A 22,975-nucleotide genomic window follows, 5' to 3' on the forward strand; every position below is an offset into this window, starting at 1 on the left:
ATGTTACGTCACTTCCGCTTTCAACGTGAAAAGTTCTCACTTTCACACCTGCAAATCATGTAGTGTTTCCATTTTTTTTGTCTAACCCCTGTATCTCCTTCACTTGCTCCTACACTGTGTTTGCTGTCAGTGCTGTATAAACTGTATGCAACATCAGCTACATACAGTATACAGCAATGCTCAGCCATTCAGATTTGTATTTCCTGGATGAATATAAGGCTTTTTCCGATTGGCTGTGGTGGAGATTGTACATGTCGTTTATATAGCACTGTCAGCAAGAGCACCTGTTAGCGAAGGAAATAGTTTGTTTAGTTCAAATGAACTATTTAAAGTTCAATCAAACCTGGAGTTAGGCTATAACTGCAGCTAGTCTAATTCTGCAGCCTGCAGAGATACGCAACTGCTGCTAACAAAAAAATCGAAACGATCAGAAACTATTCGTTTTCTCTGATCTATGAATCAAAGCAAATTGACATGAGGAACTTACTAAATATGCAGCTAACTGCAGCGGGAGGAGGACAAGCATAAACTGTAGTGCATACAGGTATGACTTGTGTAGCAAAGACCTTCCCTAATTCCAAGTATTACATTAATTTGTAATACTTGTGATCCTATGCCTGATTTTGTTACTATAAACATGTTTAATATAGTACATATGAAATATTAATATAGTACAGAATATCACGCTGCTACCTTGGGTGATTAGTAGTTTTGCTGTCTCTTTAGTATTATGTTAGCATATGACACACAAAGTGACAAAATGTATTTTGATGTATTTGATTCTACTTTTTTCTGAGAAAAGGTAATTAACATACTTGGAATTCCTCCAAATCCAGCCTCTTTTTCACGTGTTCTAATAGGCTCACTGTGTGAAACTTTCACAACGTCCCTTGTTTTTCCATCTTCATCATTTTTCACACCATTTAAACAATACAGAAACTTTGGCTGCCTCTTCAGAACAGAAAGTGTAGACTTTATATTAGTACTCTTCATCTGTGGTCTTTTTTCATTTCTTTCGAACAACACTTGTTGACCAGACAGCTCCAGGTCAGCTGAAATAGTTCCGCCTACGTCTCTAGTGTTATTATGACCACTGTGAGTGAAGTCCACATCAGGTTTTTTGTCAGGCAATTTTTGTTGTACAGTATTGGGAATGGCCATTTCCAGAGAATTGGCCACTTTACAGGAACCAGTATGTATATGATATGAACTCAATTTTTCATTGTTCCTTGTTGGTGAATAATTAGATATTGAAGGCCCTAAATGATTTCCTCCCCCATAAATCACAAGATCTGTTTGAACTGGCAAATGCATGTCTCTCTGTGTGTTAGGCAGATCAGGCAGGGCTAGTGGAGACCATTCATATGAGGAAGGCATAGAAGAGGGATCATAATTCGGAACTTGTATGTTTCCTAGTTCAGGTTTGTTCCATTTACTCTGGCTCTCCACATCAAGAAATTTATCCAAGGAAAATATACTCTGACCAGCAGCAGATTCTTGAATCACGTTGTTATCAATTTTTTTTCTTCTTTTGGCTCGACTATCAACCTTCATTTTTCTCAGTCCTGAAGGTTTGTCACTAGTAAAAAATATGGACAAGATGTCTTCCATCCCCTCAAGAACATTCTCAGTCACCCCACAAGCATCTTCGTTCTTTTGCACCTTCACAAACTCAGAAGATTCAAATGCACCTCTGGCTGCTTCACTAGGTACAGCAAAAGCTGAATCAGCTAAAACAAAGCAACACAATCAAATATTTCATGGAACTTTATATGCTTACATGTTCTTAATTAAAAAAATAAAATCATATAAAGAGGTCCTATAAAGCAAATCCAAAAGGATAGAACACATTTCTTCAGGACAGCTAGCCATACATTAATAATTTTTTTTTATTCGTTCAAAAAAATGTTTTTAAATAACATGTCATAATTACTTGCTCTGTGCAATGATTTTGCACAGAGAAGCCTAATTCCACCTCTTCTCGGGTCCCCTGCCAGCCCTCCAGACCCCTCCCCTCTTCTGTGTGCGCTGTGGGGCTACAGGCCCCTCCTCCTGCTGCTTGCTCTGTGGGCATTCAAGCATGCTTGCTCCCCAGCTGCCTCTGTGTGTCTATGAGACATACAGAGCTCGGCTCAGCAACATCCCCAACTCCCTCCTTACTGGCTGACTGACAGAAGCAGAAGCCAATAGCTCCTGCTGCTGTGTCTTAGCTAACGAGGATGCAGAGACTCAGGAGAGCTTCTGCTCTCACACACATCGGATCAGGCTCGGGTAAGTAGAAGAAAGGGGGGGGGGGATGAGGGGGGGGATGAGGGGGGAGCTGCAGTGAAGGTTTTTTATACCTTCATGCAAAGAATGCATGAAGGTAAAAAAAACATCAGCCTTTAGAACCACTTTCAGCTAACCGGATGAATCTTGATCCGTGTATGGCAGCCTCCATGTATGCAGGGTTTTAATGTTAATAGAATGCTGGCACTCATACTTGATAATACTATGCAGAGTCTTGTTCTATATATTCACACTATTATTAAATACTGCCATGATCATGAGTCTAATTTCTTACTTACCCAGGTGGTCATCAACCTTCACATGCAAGTCCTTGTCAATATTAGGGTCAGTTGGTGCCATGGAAGATGTCGCTGCATCATTATAAAGCTTAGAAAATAGGCTCCGCACAATCTGCCCAATAAAGTAATAGATAGGATTAAACAGATCTCCATCAGTGAGGAAAATGCAGTAACCATTATTTTTATGCAGATCAAGTTCAAAGAAACTGGTGACCATATAACAAACCCAAATATAGGGAATGTGAGCAGACAGAAAGTATTACTGAGTACTGACACTAAGACCAAATTAGGAGAACATTTCTACCTAGTTCACATACACAGGAACACACTGTATCTTGATAACATGATTAATAAACATAATACAGTACTAATTATCTGTGATCATTATAATGTGCACTATCCCTTTAAAGTGCTATAGCTAAAAGTGTCTGTGCTCCTAAGACTTCTTAAAACATCTTATATACATACAATGCAAGCAATCCTGTGCAAAATACAATAAATCTTACTCTGTTGGAAGCTGTACATGCACCAGTTCCTTAACATATAATAATGTGCAAATATAAACAATTCTGAGCAAAATACAAAAAGTCTCTGTACAAAAGTCCTTCGTGCTACACTCTACCAGAAGCTAGTAAAGCTGCCAGAAGAAGTAAAATGGTTAGACTGAAGCAAACTAGGCCCCTAGTATAACGATCCTGATGATTATCAAAAATTAAAAACAAGACTACAGTCTACAGAGTAATAAAGTAACTTACCACTGCATCTTTATTATCAAAAAGCCTTCTTTTTGAAGTCTCATCGTTAGCTTGAGCTTAAAAAAAAAAAAAAAAATATATAAAAGATCAAATGACAGATGGCATTCAGGAAAAAAAAGAAACAATTCATAAAGCAGAAAATTACAGTACAAAGATATTGGTCCACATTAATTTCTAATTATTTTCATGACTAGAACAGCGTCTTTCAGTTTTTAAACATGGGAGGAACCCTTGAGATAAACTTTCAGATCTACTTGTTCACAGGACTATAGTCTAAGAATGTTCTAGAATTTTGTTTTGTACCTTTTATAAGCATAAGGTGTAAGACACAAATCTCAGTAAAAGTTTTATCCAAAATTCAGTAAAGACTTACCAATTATCACTGTTGGAGAGGGTGGTGTTGCTAAAGAGCTTGACCAGGACATCTCAGGGTCTGCTTCTGCACCAAGACTTTCTGATATACACTTTGAAGTTGTGTTCTAAAAGAGTTAAATATGTATCCCTATTATATTACAGTAGATTAGGAAAATATAAAAAATCAATAAGTATGGCTAAACAGTTTGTAACAAAAATTGCGACAGAAACAATTGAGTACTGTCCGTGATACTTTTTTTATTTGCACTAACATACAATTTTGAGGACAAGCTTTCGGGGTATGTCCCCTTCTTCAAAGTCCAAACAGTACTATTACAAATCACAAAGTTTAAGCAGAATGTTAGAAGGGATTGACAAAAAAAAAAAGGTTACAGATAAGTTTAGTTCTGAAAGGAAAATTCAAATCCATCCAGGAAAGAAAAACATTTGAACGAAGAATGATAATTCTATTTGACACAAAAGATAACGGCCTTAACTTGGACATGGGATTCCTCAACCATTATCCAACAGTTTTATGACTATTAGCTGAAGCTTGACCCCCTCTGTGTGAGTGTAGTATCCCCCCCCCCCCGTCACTTTTGATGTATCTTATCTGTAGCCTTTTTTTTTTTTTCAATCCCTTCTAACATTCTGCTTAAACTTAGTGATTTGTAATAGTACTGTTTGGACCTTGAAGAAGGGGACATACCCCGAAAGCTTGTCCTCAAAATTGTATGTTAGCGCAAATAAAAAAAGTATCATGGACAGTACTCAATTGTTTCTGTCGCAAATGCACTAATACGGCTACAATCACCTCTAACAAAAATTGCAAAATCAGTCCAGTATCTCTCCATATGTAGTGGAACTAGTGGTTAGCAGGGTATGGGGTAGTTGGCCATTCCACAATTACTGGAGAGCCAGAATATCACAATGCACCAACCTCTATGATACCATTACTGAATAACAGAAAATATTTGCTAACTTTTTTTACTGTTTTATTGAGATTTACCAAAACAGGCAGTTTCTTAACTTTTTCAATAATTTGTTTATTGGGATTCTTCAAACGTACTTAGCATTAGGATACCAAGTAAGGTCGTAAACAAAAGCAGAGGTACAATCTAAACATCAAACGTATTATCACACATATGTGCATAAGGAGGAAGGAGAGCACTGTTAGCTGGTTTGGATAGCAAGTTTGAGAAGTAGAAACATACTGATCCAAGTAATTTCAGTGACAGTGATCACATTTTATTCAGCATAGGTAAACTGTAAATTATGTGGAGAGAAGGAAAAGAGGGAATGGGGCAAGCTTGGGGGTATTAAGGAGATGGGAGTGAGAAGAGAGAAAGAGGAGAAAGAAAAAAAGGTGATAAATAAAATATTGCTGGATCTAAGTGCTGAATTGGCTTGTTAACCTCCTTTCATCATATAGATAAAAGACAGAGGTCAGGTCAGACAGAGATCAGATGGCACAAGTGGGCAATCCAGGGATTTCAGATTTTATGAAAACATGGGGATTTTGTCTTGCTTTAGTGTAAATAACACTCTGACTGGAATTTCCCCTATAAAAAGTTAAAATTTCACCCTTGAAAGTGCAAAATATATAAAACCTTTTCTACAAAACCTGTATACAATATAAATCTTCCTGTAAATAACCAAAGTAAGTCCAAAATGTCCACAACAAATATAGTCCAAAGTTTCCACAACTACTGTTTTTCAGTCTTCCAGTCTTCCAAATCGTGAGAAAATCCCAGATACCTCAAAAAAATTAGAAAACTGCATATAGTGCATTACCCTTATTCAAAAACAAACATTGAATACATGCACACCACTCGTGAGAGAAAGAAAAAAAACAAAAAAACTTTTAAATTTATATGTATATGCACTTACATAAAGTGAATCAAAACACACAGCACTCTGTGACACTAAACAAACATACTAAATACTCCAATTTGTAAATAAACAGTCTGTGACTCTTCATAAATCCACAGCAATTACACAATCCGTGATAATGTGCTCAATTAAGTGGTTCTACACTTTAGTGTTTTAGTGTAGTTAATTTTTCATACAACATGCAATGGTGCATGCAGGATTTCAGTTTATCAAAGGCAATGGTGGAGTTTTAACATGGTCTAACAATTGTTTAGCTTTTAAAAACATGCCTCAAATAAGATTCTGTTTTGATGCAAAAAAGGTTTTTGTTTCATTCAAAACCAGCCACCCAAGGGTCCATTGAGAAGTTTTGGCTCCCTGGGCATCATATGTGGATAAAGAAACCAGAGTCTAAATAGCCCCAAAAATAGATGGATGGACTGTATTTAGTTTCAGTCGCAGGAGACTAAAGAGAACTCTTTGAGGTAGCTAGCGAAAGGATCGAAGGCATTCCGTTTTTTCTGCTGGTTGAATGAAAAGAACTGCCTCAATTCCCCCATCCACAGAGTCTATGTGGATGGGGAAATCCTCCCCACTGAGGTAATGTACTCTGTAGAGAGTAGGGAGACTTCCCCATCATCAGAATACACTGATCTGCATTGCAGGTTATAGCCTGCAGTACTGATTGAATGAAGAAAATCTGACAGGGTGACTGTACAGAAATCTTCAATTGATTTCTGTAAATCTCCCTGCCCATACATGGATTGAAATTCAGCCGGTTCAGCAGAATTTTGATCTATGTATGGTCAGCTTAAAGTGGAACTTCACCCTCTTACTTAACATTGACTATTTTGAATCCTTATAATGCTAGCATTAGAAAATAGATAGGAAGGTATAATATATTTACTTGTTTTGAATTTTTATTTTTACATATCTTCAGTTACTTCCTGGTTTCTTGCCTAGGCAAATGATGTCATACATCCCATGAGTCTTCAGGAGCAGAGGAGGGGTTTTCACAGCTAAGCACACCCTCCTGCCAGTGTGCTTGAGCTAAGAGCAGATGGATTCCAGGAAGTGCTACATGAACAATCTGCCTTTACTCAAGATGGTCACGGCCACAAATGCTGGGAGTGTTTTTCAAAGTGATTTCTCAGCAAAATAAAGCACGGAGTTATAGATAGATGGGGGAGGTGGCTTTGAATATTACAAATGAATTAAATTGTGCTTTTGTGGTGAACAGTGAATTTCCACTTTAAGTTGCTTCTCTCATTGAGTAGAGTAGGTCAGCTGGAAAGAGGGCGTGATGGTATACAGAGGATGATACCCTAGGTGATTGAAGGCCATTCTTGCAAAGAAGTCAGGAGTAATGGTAAGGCAATGTGGCAAAGAGAGGTGCTGAAATTTTTCAGCTTTAGGTAGTGGAAAAACTTCTGTAAGAGGGGAGCCAAGGGAAATTTCCTAAAGAATCAAAATGTTTTGACTTCTAGGAGAGAAATTAAATAATAGATCAGTGAGATATTAGTTGACCACTAATGTCAGAAGTCAGTGTAGGCAACATGCAAACTGGAGCACTGAGTATAGGAGCCACCCTTTAGGATCTTACTGATGGCTGCAGCGAACTGAGGGTACAGAATTGCAAAGTTCTTTTCTTTTTATAAAGCAGGAAAAAGCTGTCTAGGCCATATTGTTTGAGTAGATCGGACTTCTATAAAATGGAGCATTTTCTTTAAAAGACTTTTAGGACAGAAAATGGTATCCAGGGCAAAGATATGCATGCAAAAAAGACAGCTCACTTTCTGTTGTTTAAAGGGTTGTTGTCAGAAGTATAGGGCCGATCTGCGGCACTGAAAGATTCCGATAATTTCAAGACGATCACTAATTATTGATTTATCAGAGGTTTTTAATTTAATAGATTTGCAAATAAGGTTGGGGTGCTGGTGAGAATTGGGCTACTGGACAAAGAATCAAATTTTTGGCACTGAAGCTGGAAATTCGCATTGCTGAGTGGAATGTGCAAACTGGACACCAAATTGGACAAAAAAAACATGCCGTGGAATTGTCAAAATGTAGTTTGGATACTGCAGCGATCAATATTTCACATTTCACTGGGATACGGACATCCAGCCACCAAAGATGAAACAATAACGCTATTCTTCTCTGGCCAGTGAGAAAAAGAGAAGTGGACATTGGTTTTAGGGTGCAGATGGCATTTTTATGAGCTTCCCTTGTGAACATCTGCAATGGTGAAAATGATTTTTAAAAGCTATGAGCAAAAAGTGAGATTGAAATGAAAAGTCCAATAAGATCATTGAAGAACAGAAAGGCACCCAGAGTGGACCAAGTCACTGCCGAAAAGTAGCAGTAGACATCCTGCCATAACAGCTTCACGCTCTGACACCCAAGCCATTTGCTTCATCACCCTCTTCTTTTTAGGCCCTTTCACAAGGTGGCGGATCTGCTTGCTCAGCAGGGGATCCGTCTGCTGATCCAGTGGATGACAAGTCCACGTCCATTACGCTTTTGCAGAGCGGACACAGCCCACTGTCCTCTATGGACGGTCGGATGGAAACAGACCGCGCCTCTTAGTTTCCAACTGACTGCCATGCAATCCGACGAAAGGAAGGGGAACAAATCCCCACCCATCTCTTTTTGGCGGATCAGTTGTCAGCACTTGTGAACGGACACATGTCCATTTATACCACCCCTCCGTAGAGAAGAGAGGTTCTGATCGGGTCCGCCTGAAAAATGAGCAGGCGGACCCCATCAGTGTGAAAAGGGCCTAAATGTTGGCAAACTATGTATGAAGATCATACAATCAGGGCTGCAGAGAAAATGTGAACAGACCAGCCAAGAAGGACAAGCAGGATTTAGGCCACATCAGGACTGCAGAGATCAAATATTCACCACTCGTCAACTGGTGGAGGAAAGGATCAGGTTTGGAAAGCGAGCCATCATCATCTTCATTGACTTCAAATCCACATTTGACTGTGTTCACTGGCCAGTCTTTTAGAGAGCATTGGAGAATTAGCAAGTAATCATCAAACTTCTCCAAGATCATGTAACGGGCCAACCAGCAGCGTGCAGATCCAAAATAAACTATCAAAGTAATTTCCTATTCAAATTAAAAGTCAGAGAGATTAAACTTCATCCCTGCTTTTCAATATCAATGCCATAATGAGAAAAGCATTCAAGGACAGATGTGGGGTCCAGTACAAAGTGAGTAATTCGCTAAGGGTGGAAGTGTTATTGTGATCATTTGGAATCCAGTGGCGCCTACAACAGTGTACTGGAAGGAAAGAGAGAGAAGAAAAAAAATAAAGAATGAAAGAAGAAGGAGAAAGAAGAAGAAGTGGAAGAGAAGGAAGAAAATAGAAGAAAACCGATGGAGAGAAAAAAATGGGAAAAAAAGCAGGAAGTAGAGTAACAGGTGGGGACAGAGGTAACTAGGGTATTAAAGGAAAGGTAAGGTAGTGATGATTGGAAAGGGGGGGTGGGGGGGATATAAGGACTGGGGTTTGTTAAAGAAGGTGGGAGAGCCTGAGGTTCTGTTAGTTGGGTTTTGTATCCCTGGGGAGGTAACTCAGTGATAGAAAACTGGGAATGACAATGTACCAGGAGCACGGACCAAGCAGGAGGGACTGGGTAGACACATAAGACATACAGAAGTGCTACAACTGTATTAAGAAGCTTTAGCAAGCTAAGAAGAGTCTATAGGCAGCATGTCTAAAATACAAATTATGTTAAGATAGTCAGTAACAAGGGAAAGCCATCAGGAAAGGTTGGGCTGCATCCCAGCACATCATTTGAAAGGTAAGCATCAACAAGCAGGAAATCAGTGATGGCGGAAAAAAAGCCCCCTTCTCCATTCTCAGTAGAAAAAAAATCCACTCACCCCAATAAACTTTGGTGTGCAACAAAGGCTATCAAATACATCTGAAAGGCATAAAATTGATACATTAGAGACTGTGCAACAAGATACACTTTTACCAGCTGAAGAAAAAAAAGAGAACTACTCACCATTTTTCGCATCTCTCTGGGGTGTTCTGTGTGTGTACTTTTTATCCCACAGAGGAGTCTTAAACATCTCCCTCATAGCGCTAGGACTGAAAACATCAGGATAAAATTTCAATAAAAAGTGCTGCGCTACAAAGGACTGATTATAAATAGTAGTTTGCTGAAGGCCTATAAGCTTTTACATTGATGGTATCATAACCCTGCTAGACTAAATAAACACTTTCCTTCCCACTCACGTATTTCAGGAACTAAGCAGAGGTTGGCACTTGACATATATTATATGGTGATACTACACAGTGGCAGCACAGATTGGAAAATGACTTCCTATTGACATTTGTGAGTTGGATTTCATTAACTCCTTGGTCTGAGGTATTTAATATTTATCCACACTGACTACCCTCACTCCCAATAACAATGGCGGTGGCATGGGGGGGGGGGGGCACGAGGCTGTCCAAGACGGCTGTTCAACCCCAGGGGTGCCTGGAGTTCTACATGCCACCCTCCTTTGTTCCCTGATGCAGGGTCACCTTCCCCGTGTTATGTGGGTTCACCTTGATGGCGTTTTTTTGGCAGCATTTAATGGATATTTCCGCTCATGGCGGTATGCCCATTATGGAAAATTGTTCTTCTCTTCTAGGGTTTCCCTCTCTCTTTATGGTAACCCTTTTACTCTTCTTTTATTTATTTTTTTTTTCTTTATGATCACCTTGAGGGGAGTGAGAGCTTCGTCCTAGGGCCCTGCCAAATATAACGGATGCTCAGAAAGATATGTTAGGTGCAGATTTCACACAAGATGAACTTAGACAATTCAATCTCTAAAAAGGTACACAAGCGCGCAGGCCCGGATGGCTTCCCAGCTCTCTTTATAAGAAATTTAGTGATATTGTAGTTCCTTTCTTAACCCAGGTATTCACCCAACTCAAAAGGGATGACCAATTGACCTCGGAAATGTTGAAGGCCCATATAGTGATGATCCCTAAACCAGGGAAAGACCATCAATCCTGGCCAAACTACCGTCCTGTCTCTTGCTGAATATGGACATAAACATTTTAACGAAGACCCTAGCTACCAGATTGAACATGTTAATCCCTACCTTAATCAATAAAGCTCAAGTAGGTTTTGTACCTAGACGTCAAGCAGCTGATAACGTACGACGCTCTGTACACTAAAGTTCGTTATCACGGGGTTGAATCCCCCCAATTTCAAATACGAGGTGGAACGCGCCAGTGCTGTCCTCTGTCTCCTCTTCTCTTCATTTTGGCCTTAGAACCCCTAGCCATTCATATACAGCTTCATTCAGACATTTCTGGCCTTGAGTTGGCGGGACTGCATCATAAACTTGCACTTTTTGCGGACGACATTCTGGTATAGCTTTCTTCTCCGTATGTCTCTCTCCCTAACCTCCTGACGCTACTCACCCGCTTCGCGCATCTCTCGGGCTTGCATGTAAATCCAGCTAAATCGGTGGCTATGAATATTTCTCTTCCTCGATCGACCCTGACACATCTTTAATCACAATTCCTGTTCCAGTGGACTTCCACACTCCCATATCTGGGCATTATACTTACCCCTTCTTATGATTCATTGTATCAAGCAAATATTCCTCCTATAGGCTACGTTCACACTAGCGTTGTGTGCAAGCGGCAGAGAGGCGTTTGGGAAGAGTTTTTACCGCTTCCCAAACGCCTCAGACACTTCTGCACATTGCAGCACATAATGCTGTTCTAACGGGAGAGTTAGCGTCGTGGCAAAACGGACGTCTCTGGTCAAGTGAGGAGGCGTTGAAGCCTCCTATTCTAGTCTATGGTGCCGCTCCGCAAACGCCCGGTCGGCGTTTGCGGTGCGGTTGCGACGCGGTTGCGGGGCGTTTGCAGTAACACCATTTAAACTTTATTATAGGCGTTTGTGGGGCGTTTTTAACGCTCGGCAAACGCCTAGCAACTGCCGTTAAACCGCGCATGCTCCGAAAACGCCGGACCAACGCTTGCCAAACGCTATAGGGGTGTTTGGCAAGCGTTGGTAAAACAGTCAAGTGTGAACGAGCCCTTACTCTCTCATTTAACTAAACTAATTTCCTTTTGGCAATCCATGAACTTGTCTTGGTTCGGTAGGGCCCATGCGATCAAAATTACATCTTCCTAAACTGTATCCTTTTTGAATGCTTCCTATTCGTGTTCCACCCAACATATTACGTATTTTACAGCGTTAAATTCTTCAGTTTGTCTGGGCCTCGGTCATCTAAGCAACAGCTTTATTGACCAAGACTTCGGGGCGGCCTTGGACTCCCAAATATTCACCACTACTACACTACAGCTCAAATCACTTCCCTTATCCAACTTTTTTATGACAGGGATTTACCCCTGTGGTCACTGATATCATAGATACGCATCCCGCTCTGCCTTCTGCTTTGTTATGGCTTCCTCTGTCTTCCAGTCCTAAACCATTGAACCAGATCCTGGCCCACTCCTTAAGAATTTGGGATTTGTGTAAATATTCTGTGGGCTTAGTTTCTTCTCACCTACCCCTTCTTCAATTATTTGATTGTCCATTATTTCCTCCAGGTGAATCTGACAAGGAGACCTTTCGCTGGTGGATAACTCATGGTTTTACGACTATTTACTCACTGTTAATGGTTCAAGGTATACGTACGTTTGCTCAACTCCTTGAGAGTCATGATATTCCACCCTCTGAGGTTTTTAGATACCTACAAATATGCTATTTTGTTGAACCTCTCGTTCGTAAGCAAGATTCTTCCAGAACTTTAATAGGTTTCAAATCACTTTGCAAGGCGTCGGCATCCACCAAGGGCGCTCTCTCACGCATCTATTTATCAATCCGGAATCATATAGCAGAACCCTTACCTACCTATTGTATACAATGGGGTAGAGAGCTCCAGGAAGAGTTCTCTACTGAGGACTGGGTGCCTATTTGGCAGGCGGTCTCTCTGTGCTCCTGCTATATACAATCGCTGGAAAACTCGTATAAGGGGATTTTGAGATGGTATTTTAAGCCGGTTCAAATAGCTAAATATGTATCGGGTTATGACACTAGATGTTTCCGTGGGTGTTCTCTACACGGTACAATGCTTCATATATGGTGGACCTGTCCAATGGCTTACCGCTTATGGACCAGGGTCTAAAACCTTATCCATTCCATTATGCATGTCAATTTCAGGAAAGATCCCATTGAAGCATTGCATTTCAGACCTCTACGAAACCTACCTCGTAAAATCCATGTGCTTGTTAGTTTTTTTTTTTTATGATGGCTAAACAAATCATAGCCAGCTCTTGAAAGTCCCCCACGCTCCAATTTGAGGAAGTCAAGTCTAGGATCCAAGGCTTCTTTATGAACGAAAAACTGTCAGCGGTGCTGGAAGATAATCATTATAGGTTTCTTTCAGTCTGGTAGCCCTAGGTGGACTATTGTCTGATCTCACACTTCACCACAAAACTAACTAATCTATTATATGAAGAGAAATACTCCTCCTGTCCCCCTTCCACGGGGTGACGTCTTCTTGTGCTCCTCACAGGTAAACTTTTCTTTTTTTGTTCTATTTGCTCTTCTCCTTTATTTTTTGCTCTTTTTTTCTGCATTTTTCTTTTTTTTTTTTTTTTTTCTTTCTTCAGTTTCTCCCGTAGATGAGAGTTCTTCTTTCCCCACCCTCTCTGTGCTCTCTGGACTTCATTTCACTTTTTTCCTACCTTCCCTTTTGAATGATTTATTTATCTAAGACCTAGAGGTCACCATTTGCTACTGATGTCCGTTATGCCTCCATATCCTTTTTATATTTTCCAAATGTCTATGGTAGTGGTCACCGCTGTCCTGTCCCTTCGCTGTTGTTTTCCTCTTTCCCCATTTTTTCGGAGGTGAACCAGATGTGATGTGGATAGGTGACGTTTGGACACATAAGCCTTATGACTCTACATTGTTTATTGCAGGCTATTAGGTTTCATCATACTTCTGGTCTTTATGTTTGGCATCTTTTTATGTTCTTATTGTTATAGTTAGTGGTTTATCAGGCTTCTGCTTTTGTAAACCATTTAGGCCCCTGTGTGGGTCATATCTGTTTTCTTATGTGCATGGTATTTTTTTTTTTGTCCTCTAGTTGATTGTACTTTTCTGTATCGTGCAAGTCACTATACTTTGTATAATTCTTTGCTATACTTAATAAAAATCTTTTGGTACCAGAAAAATGGTGGTGGCATAACCTAAGCCAGACCTACCACTCATCATGGTATATGCCAAGTTCTCCAATATGTATATGAATGAGAGAATCCTTCATATACTGGAAGATATTCCAACCAGTGAGGCAGTCATGGGAGGCATAATCTCGATCCCACACTTCTCTAGTGCCTCAGGGAGTGGCCCAGCCTGGAGATGGTTAACTACTTGGGGACTTCAAATAATGAACATTTAAATAAGCAGTTTATAGGGGAATTATTGTAATAATATATGCTAGTATTAGCCTTAGGGATGTCCTTTCTTGAACTACATCGCATTGGAGAATTTTGTACTCTTTATTGTAAACAGTTTGTTTTTGAGTTTTGTGTTGCAGGCACAGCAACGTAACTGTATGTTGCATGGCTCATGCGAAAAGGTGTGCCCCTGTGCAATGGCGCAATCCTGTGACCACTGTATTCAGTGGATCACAGTGCCAAATACCTGGCCACTGTGAGTGGCTGGGGTATCATGTATCCAATCATAGTGGTCACAGAACATAAAAAAATGGTCATGAATGGCAGCCTTGAAATCTTGCTTACTACTGTGATCGACCACATAGCACAAGGCCATTCACAGCAGCCTTGTACCATGTGATAGCTGTAGCTAATCACAATAGTAGACAAGCTGTAATGAATGAAAGCCATTCATGACAGGTAAAGCGACTGCTTATAAAACAGTGACACTGAACTATTCTGAAGACAGTTATGTAAATAAATATGTATTTACTTATTAATGTATTTTTTACATATTGCCATCAGTCAGTATCTCTGATCACTGCCACACCACTCATATGATGATGCTGTACTGCATTGGTGACAGTATGTATAAAAAAAAATTACAACTTCAAAAAACTTGCCATGCCTCTTACTAAATACCTTGGCCTGTCTACTTTGAAAAAGGGATCATTTGGGGGGTATTTGTACTGTCCTTGCATTTTGGGTCCTCAAGAAATTAGATTGGCAGTCACTGGCAATCACAGCCAGTGAGCCAATGAAGAGAGAGAGGGAGTGGGGCTGAGCCACGGCTCTGTGTGTGAGAGCAGTGGCTTGGGAGTGAGCCTGCTTGAGTGCCCTCATACCGAGCTGCTTGCTCTGGGGGCACTTGGCAGGAAGGAATGGCCAGGAGAGCTGGCGGGAGACCAGGGAAGGAGAATTTGACTGCAACTGTGCAAAACCACTCCACAGAGCAGGTAAGTATGACATGTTTGTTTAAAAAATAAAAATGGCCTTAAATATCACTTTAATAGCATAACAGAGCCTAGAATCCATACAAATTGTCAGCAGGTATTACCTGTTATTATGACACTGCTTCAAGGTACCAAAGACTTCATCACGAAGACACTGTGTTGCATCTCCAGGACATTTTTCTGGTTTACTGACGCTTCTGACATTCGCTATTAAAAAAAAACAAAAAAACAAAAACACAGGTGTATATGTATACACAATATAGAAGAATAAAAGGTGCTACTTAGGCCTAAGTAAACAAGCACACAATACATAAAGTTCTGCTACAGACTTTGTCAAGTTATGGAGAAAAAAAAACATGGAAAAGACACTGATCATAATATATTTGGGTATAGTTCATTAAAGAGTGCCAAAACAAGAAAAGGAGTTTCAGAGATGTACAAGGGAGATATGCAAGATGATTATGGGATGACTGTTGTTATTAATTTCTGGACTATTCTGACATGCACAGTCACCTTGAAGGGCCCCCTTAGACTCATAGGCAATATTCTAAGGCCTCATGCACACTGGACGTTTTTTCAGCTGCTCTTAGGGGCACCTGGTGTTTTTTGTTTTCTGACTCTAAATGTCCTTGCATGTTAGCCTATTTGTTCATGCACACATAGGCTTTTATAGAAGTTTAGAGGAATTTAGAGGCAGAAAAAAACCCACAGCCATTTTGTTCAGAACAGCAGCATTTTGGCCAAAAAAAGGCCTGACGCCTGTAAAGGCATGTTAATGCTCGGCGTGTTTAGTGCTTGAGTGTTAATTGATTTCAACAGACAGAATAAATTTTTATTCTGGCCAATTAAATCAGTTAATGTCCAGGCATTTGACATGCCTAAACGCGTTACACACTTTTACAGGGAATGCATTAGAGTAAAAAAATGTCTTTAGAACCACTTGAATGCGATCAATTAAAAAAAGGCAGGAGAGCATGTAGAGTCTTCTGTGCATTATCCTTGTCTAAGTCTGCGCCTACACTGACCAAGATGCATAGTCATAAGAAAAATAAGGGAACACAGACTGGTTCAATATCAGCAAGGGCGTTAGGTCACCATTCTTATTCAACCTACAGTATATGCTGAACATATAATGAGAGAAGCAGGTGACAGAGTTTTCTAGATTGGTGGTTGACACTATTGCTGTTGACACTATGCTTATAGCTAGAAATGTAGTGGGCCTCAAAGAGAAAGATAAAGAACAGATTGTGAGAAAAGATGAGAATTTAACTAAATATCAAGAAGACAGAAATAATAGACATCTTCTGCGTCCTTGGATTAATTATTAACAAGGGATCCACCAAAAATATGACATAGGCTGCTCATTGGAATAGCAATGTTTTCTGTCACTCTCTATGTAATATGCCCAAAGAAGAAACAGGACAGAAAAAGTATGATGCCTTTCAACTTAGTTGTTGGTGAACAATTCTATGAATAGCATAGGACAGCAAGGAAAACAGACAAACTGATCTTTCAATAAATCAAGCCCACCCATTCACTTTGAGCTTAGATGGCTAGGCTGAAGCTGTTGTATTTTGTATGTCTTATGAGAAAACCAGCTCACTGGAAAAAAAGACAATTGTGCTTTGAAAAGTTAAAGGAAAAAGAGGAAGACAACCACTAATAAAGGTGGATGCATACAGTCACAGACATTATGAACATGCCATTGTCAAGATTTAGATCCCACTTCCTATAACACCACAAGGGTTAAATGCTTGTTAAACCCTAAGTTTATCAAAGCTAAAAACATAAAAATCAGCACAAGGGACATAATTTACAGTTCGTATGAGGCACCCCTTGCCCTGATTGTTCCAATTTTAGCAAAAAAAATTGCTGTGTCCTACCCCCCTGTTCCCTCTCACCGCAGTCACCTTGCTGTGCAGCAGGGGTTCATAAAGCTAAGGGGCTGTCAGGAGCCGTCATCAAGAGAGCTCGACTATGCCCACCCTTTTCTGCCTGATTTACCATTCACAGAAGCCGTACTACCGCTTCCACGAATGACGCAGAATCTGGAAATGGAGGGGGTGGAGCTTTCAATCATCTGCCTGTCAGTTCAGAAATCCTGTGTCACTCATAGAAGCTGTAGTACAGCTTTCGTGAATTGAAGATTGGGCAAGAAAGTATGGGCATAGTTGAGCTCTCTTGACAAGAGCTTCTGACAGCCAAATAGTTGTATTAGAGTGATATTAAAGCTTCACTTTTTTTTGTAATTAAAATAATAAACATAATATAATTACCTATAATAAGGAAAAATGAGCGCTAGATCTATGAGGGTGGAGCAGCTGGCATGAAAGGTAACAACCTCAGAACCTTCTATGTACAATGTATATAACGACATGCAGCGCTAAGATAGATATTGTTCATAAATCCATACCAAAATGTAATACTGGAACAGTATATATAGTCATTATATGAATAAAGATTAAATAGTAGTTCAATGCTCCATAAGTCTGGTATGTGGTATATGGGTGACAGTCTATATCAGACGAAGGCGGTAGTAGTGACACTGGTAGTAGATATGAGTACCGTATTTTTCGCTCCATAAGACGCAGCTGACCATAAGACGCACCTAGGTTTTAGAGGCAGAAAACAGGAAAAAAAAATTCTGAACTAATGGACTGCAGACATAGTACAGGAGATGACCAGAGACTGCGGACAGCACAGGGATGACCAGAGACTGCGGACAGCACAGGGATGACCAGAGACTGCGGACAGCACAGGGATGACCAGAGACTGCGGACAGCACAGGGATGACCAGAGACTGCGGACAGCACAGGGATGACCAGAGACTGCGGACAGCACAGGGATGACCAGAGACTGCGGACAGTACAGGAGATGACTGCTGACCTTTGAGGAGGGGGGGGGGGAGCGGGTACCTGAATTTGACAGGTACCCGCTCTTACTTCCGCGGAGTTGTTCTTTGATCTTACCTGTTCCTCTATCCAGCCGCGCGCTGTCTTCCCGGCTTCTGTAGTGTGGGCGCTCGGCATGACAGCCGGGTGCCCAATGCGCATGAGCAAGAAGCGCTGCGCTTTGTGATTGGTCCGGCGGCTTCTGGGATCTGTCATGTGTCCCAGGTACCACCTTACCATTCACAAAAAGCACCGCTTCTTGCGCATGCGCACTTGGCACCCGGCTGTCAAGCCCAGCGCCCACACTACAGAAGCCAGGAAGACAGCACGCCGCTGGATAGAGGAACAGGTAAGATCCATGTTGTGTATTTACTTGAATGTACCTGTGGAAAACAGTACATCGGTAGAACTACGAGAGATTACGAGACAGGCTTAGAGAGCATTTGACTAACATTAAATAAAGGATGCAGAGAACATTCTGTCTCGATGCATTTCCGGGTTGCCCACAACAAAAATCCACATAATCTTAAATTCATCGGGATAGATAATATCAACAGTCATTGGAGGTGTATTGTTAAACGTAGAGCTGTGTCGAAACTTGAAACGAAGTGGAATTATATACTACATACTTCAGCACCACTTAGCCTTAATATTGACTGGTCCCTAAATACTAGATACGTTTTAGGGGTATTGCCCTATCATAACATATCCTTCCTGGTATATTATAAATCCAACTAACATTGTTTGCATATATTAAGTCCAAGCAATGGATATTGGAGGGATAATACTATATTAATTAAAGATATATGTGTCATTTTTCAATACTCTACTAATGACAGGCCCTCATCATCGCTATATTCCGTCTTGCCCAGTCCTCATGTTAATAGAGAGTGGTGGAATTGGTTTAAAATGGAAGAACAGATATCCTTACCTATCGTAACATAAATATTCCTTCAATAAGAATATGATGTTTTTGTTTTATATATATATATATATATATATATATATATATATATATATATACCTATGAGATTTTAATTTCTATTACCTTTCTGATTTTATATGTATTGAGGCTGTTTTTATATATTAATTTGTAATATCTATTATGTATGCGGGTTTTGCACATGCTATATAGATATTTGCTGGCACTTGTAGTCCTACTGGTGGTATTAAACAATCCCACTTGTATAAATCAAATAGGGCCACCTTTCAACAAGTGTGCCTCTCCTAAATAACAAATACTCATTCATGGATCACCTACAAAACGTTTAAGATCTTTTTGTTATCTTAATTTGGCTATTTTGCCTCTTTACTGAAGCATAATATCAGAACTTCCATGGGGAAGAGATAGAGTGATGATCTGTTCACTTCTCCTTATGACCTGCCATGTCTTCAATACAAGTCTATGGAAACATTGAACTTCAAAAAAATGGCCGCCGCGAGCGCGATCTGCGCATGCACGAACGGACGGCGCAGTCATTACCGCTAATTGATGTGCATGTGCTGCCCTGGATATATAAGAACTGTCACTGAGGGGGCCAGTTTCCTTTGAAAACGTGCCATAGCACGAAACATGTCAGGAAGCTGCCCTCAGTGACACTTACCACGTGGTTTCATTCTTGGCCAAGGGCCAGCCACACTTAAAGTGTAAGTTTTATCTTTTGATTTGTTATGCACCTTAATAAAGCAATGTTGCACTAGGACATTCTTTGTGCTTTGGCTCATTTCCTTTGAGCCTGCCTTTTTCTAACGAGTTCGGAAACCTGGCTGACATGTTGTGATTCCTGTCGCTGCCCGTTAGAAAACCTGAGTCCAGATGTCCTAATCCAGATGACCGGGTTGGTTTTCATCACCTACATGCTCTTATAATAGCGCTATCTGGTTAGTGCAATATATACTCATATCTACTACCAGTGTCACTACTACCGCCTTCGTCTGATATAGACTGTCTCCCACATTCCACACTTATGGAGCATTGAACTACTATTTAACCATTAGCCGCCCGGCCAATGGCCGTTTGGCGGCTTCAAATGTGTCTCTGCACTCCGGGTGCACGCCATTTGGCGTGCTCCCGCACATGCGCAGTTTGAGCTAATGCAGAGCGGCGCAGCAGTGCGATCTGTCACCGGCCGTGCACCTTGGACACGGCCGATGACAGATCCGAGTACCGGCTCCCGTTGCTGGTACCATGTGACCTGCTGTGACCAATCACAGCAGGTCACATGACAGTTGTATACAATGGATGGCTTCATTCATGATGCCATCCATTGTATACTAGTGCCCAGCTGTGAATGGTCAGTGATCACATGCACATGTCATGTGATTAGCTGTGACCAAATCACAGCTAAGCACAAAAAAAAAAAAAAAAAAAGAAGCTGAATGAATCGATTTCATTCAGGTAAATGCTTGCTTATAGCAAAGTAATTCTTTGCTATAAGCAAATTGTGTAAAAAAAAAAAAATACTGATCACTTCCCCAAAGTAGTACAATGTTACTATGGTAACATTGTACTACTTTGGTCATAGTAAAATATGAAAAAAAAATCTTAAAAAAAAAAAAAAAATGTAATAAAAAATTAAATATAATAAAAAAATTAAAAAAAAATATATATATATTTTTTTCATACTGTCACCAGTCAGTGTCCCTGTTCACTGCCATGCCAGTTATATGATGACGCTGTACTGCACTGGTGACAGTATGTAAAAAAAAAAAAAATAGTGAAGATAATTTTTTTAATTTTTTCATTTTCCGAAAAATTATGACAAAAAAATACAACTTCAAAAAACTCACCATGCCTCTTATGAAGTAAGTCAGACTGTCTACTCTGCAAAAAGGGGTCATTTGAGGGATATCTGTACTATTCTGACATTCTTGGACCTCAAGAAATTAGATTGGCTGTCAGTACTTCAGGATTGATCAATTTTCAGATCTATACCATAGTTTGTGAACTCTATAACTTTCCTACAAACTAAAAAATACATCCTAATTTGGGTTATTTTCACCAAAGACATGTAGCAGAATACATCTCGGCCTAAATTTATGAAGAACAATTATTTATTTGTAAACTTTTATAACAGAAACAAAGAAAAATGTGGGGTTTTTTTCAAAATTTTTGGTCTTTTTTTGTTAATTTAGCAAAAAATAAAAACCCCAGCGGTGATTAAATACCACCAAAAGAAAGCTCTAGTTGTGTGAAGAAAATGATAAAATTTTAGTTTGGGTACAGTGTTGTATGACCGCGCAATTGTCATTCAAAGTGTGAGAGCGCTGAAACCTGAAAAATGGCCTGGGCAGGAAGGTGTAAAATTGCACGGTATTGAAACGGTTAATCTTTATTCATATAATGATTATATATACTGTTCCAGTATGACATTTTGGTATGGATTTATCTTAGCGCTGCATGTCGTTATATACATAATTACCTGCTCTGTGCAATGGTTTTGCATAGAGCAGCTTCAACCCTCTTCTTCTCCTGGCTCCTCCCCATGCTCAGTGCCCCCATAGAAAGACGTTTTTCATTGACAGGAGTAACAGCCAATGGATCCCGCTGCTATCAATCTGCCCAGTGAGGAGACACAGAGGTGGGAGAGCAGCAGCAAAAGCTGGATCGAGATCGGGCTTAGATAAGTAGGGGGAAGGGGGGAGTTTGTGACACAGAACGTTTTATACCTTAATGCATAGAATGCATTAAGGTGAAAAACCTTGAGGCTTTAAAACCACTTTAACCCCCACTGCACCAGAAGATTATGGCAGTAGGTGAGGGGGAAATGAGAATCACTGCTGCCAGTTTTTAATTTTAGCTAAACTTAGGCCTGAAGTCTAGGCGTAAAGCAATGAGCTGTAAAATCTTCCCTATTTCTCACTCTGGCAAGCTTCCTTCATGATGTGCAACTGATCTCCTGAAGCCTCTTCTCTAAGGCACTACAGCCAGTTGTGGCATTCTGACATCACATGCAACACAAGACTATTAGTCTCAGCTTTAACCCCTTCCCGCTGCCACCTCCGGGCCCCTTAGGAGGCTCTAAATGCCGGGTATCGAAGGTGGGCCTTCCAATCATGTGACCGCTGTGATTACCAGCAACAGCAGTCACAAGATCGGAAAGCTCCCAATCGCACGTATGTATCAAGAGCTTTCCTGTGCCAGCCAATTACTGTGCCAGGACTGAGAGCGCACTCTCAGCACAGTAACGAGCTTACATAGGGATGCGTATATGCGGCCGCTCGGCATTAACGCCCACCCGCCAAGAGGCCATTTATATGAGTACGGCAATGTGGCGGTGCGATTCCCAGTGTGAACCAGCCCTGACAGGTAATTTCAACTGCAGATGATCTTTAAGCTGTATGCACCTGTTTCCAGCTTCTTCTGCATTTCTACTGACTTATAAAAGAAAAGCAGTTCTTCAATAAGAAACAATCAAAAAATTCTTACTTGCCACAGGTTGATTTCTAGGCAAATCTCTTGTAGGTGAAAGGAAAAGGGGTGAACACAGGCTTTGTTCTTTAAATATGATTGGTGTAGAGTCAAGCTGGCTGTAGATGGCCTGTTTGTGTTTGGGGGTTTTAAAAAGGCTGTCATCCAGTCCTTCAACTCCTTGCTCTTCATCTGCACATAGCCTGGACTGCCTGTGTACAGCTTCTGCAGTAAGCTCCTCAAACCAGTTCACACTAATAGGACCTAGATCTGTAAGAAAGATTGCAAACAGTATAAAAAAGAAATCTCAACAATATGGTGTTACCAAAGAAAAAAAAAAAATATATATATATTTACATATAGTTACACACACACACAAATTACTGTCCAAAGTAGTGGTGCACCAAAATGAAAATTCTGGTGCCAAATCAAAAAATTTTTAACTGAAAAGTTTTTAAAAATGACTATATATCTTTTTGAAAAAAAATACACTTTGATTAAAAAAAACAATATATACCCCAATGTTTTTGTAAAATATGAAAGAGGATGTTATGGAGAGTAAATAGACCAAACATGTCACGCTTTAAAATTGCGCATACTCGTGGAATGGCATGAAACTGCGGTACTTACAAATATCCATTGTTGATGCTTTAAAAATTTCTACAGGTTAGCAATGTAATAATTCTAGCGTGAGAATTATTGCT

At 40.3% G+C, this 22,975-nt stretch overlaps 1 protein-coding gene across 1 annotated transcript in view; it reads right to left on the minus strand.

Annotated features, from left to right (window-relative positions):
- The window catches only part of BRCA2 (BRCA2 DNA repair associated), a 92,133-nt gene that overhangs the window by 63,429 nt on the left and 5,729 nt on the right, over window positions 1-22,975 (minus strand). The window contains exons 2-9 of the mRNA XM_089690875.1: window positions 22,290-22,541; window positions 15,074-15,176; window positions 9,566-9,651; window positions 9,441-9,481; window positions 3,696-3,801; window positions 3,323-3,378; window positions 2,568-2,679; window positions 816-1,730 (exon numbers count right to left, since the gene is read on the minus strand). Coding sequence (XP_089547001.1) covers window positions 816-1,730; window positions 2,568-2,679; window positions 3,323-3,378; window positions 3,696-3,801; window positions 9,441-9,481; window positions 9,566-9,651; window positions 15,074-15,176; window positions 22,290-22,541 — 1,671 coding nt within the window. The remainder of the gene's footprint in view (window positions 1-815; window positions 1,731-2,567; window positions 2,680-3,322; window positions 3,379-3,695; window positions 3,802-9,440; window positions 9,482-9,565; window positions 9,652-15,073; window positions 15,177-22,289; window positions 22,542-22,975) is intronic.

Source organism: Staurois parvus, unplaced genomic scaffold, assembly GCF_062004578.1.
Source record: "Staurois parvus isolate SC_StPar_1 unplaced genomic scaffold, SC_StPar_1.0 ptg000544l, whole genome shotgun sequence".
NCBI classification, from domain to species: domain Eukaryota; kingdom Metazoa; phylum Chordata; class Amphibia; order Anura; family Ranidae; genus Staurois; species Staurois parvus.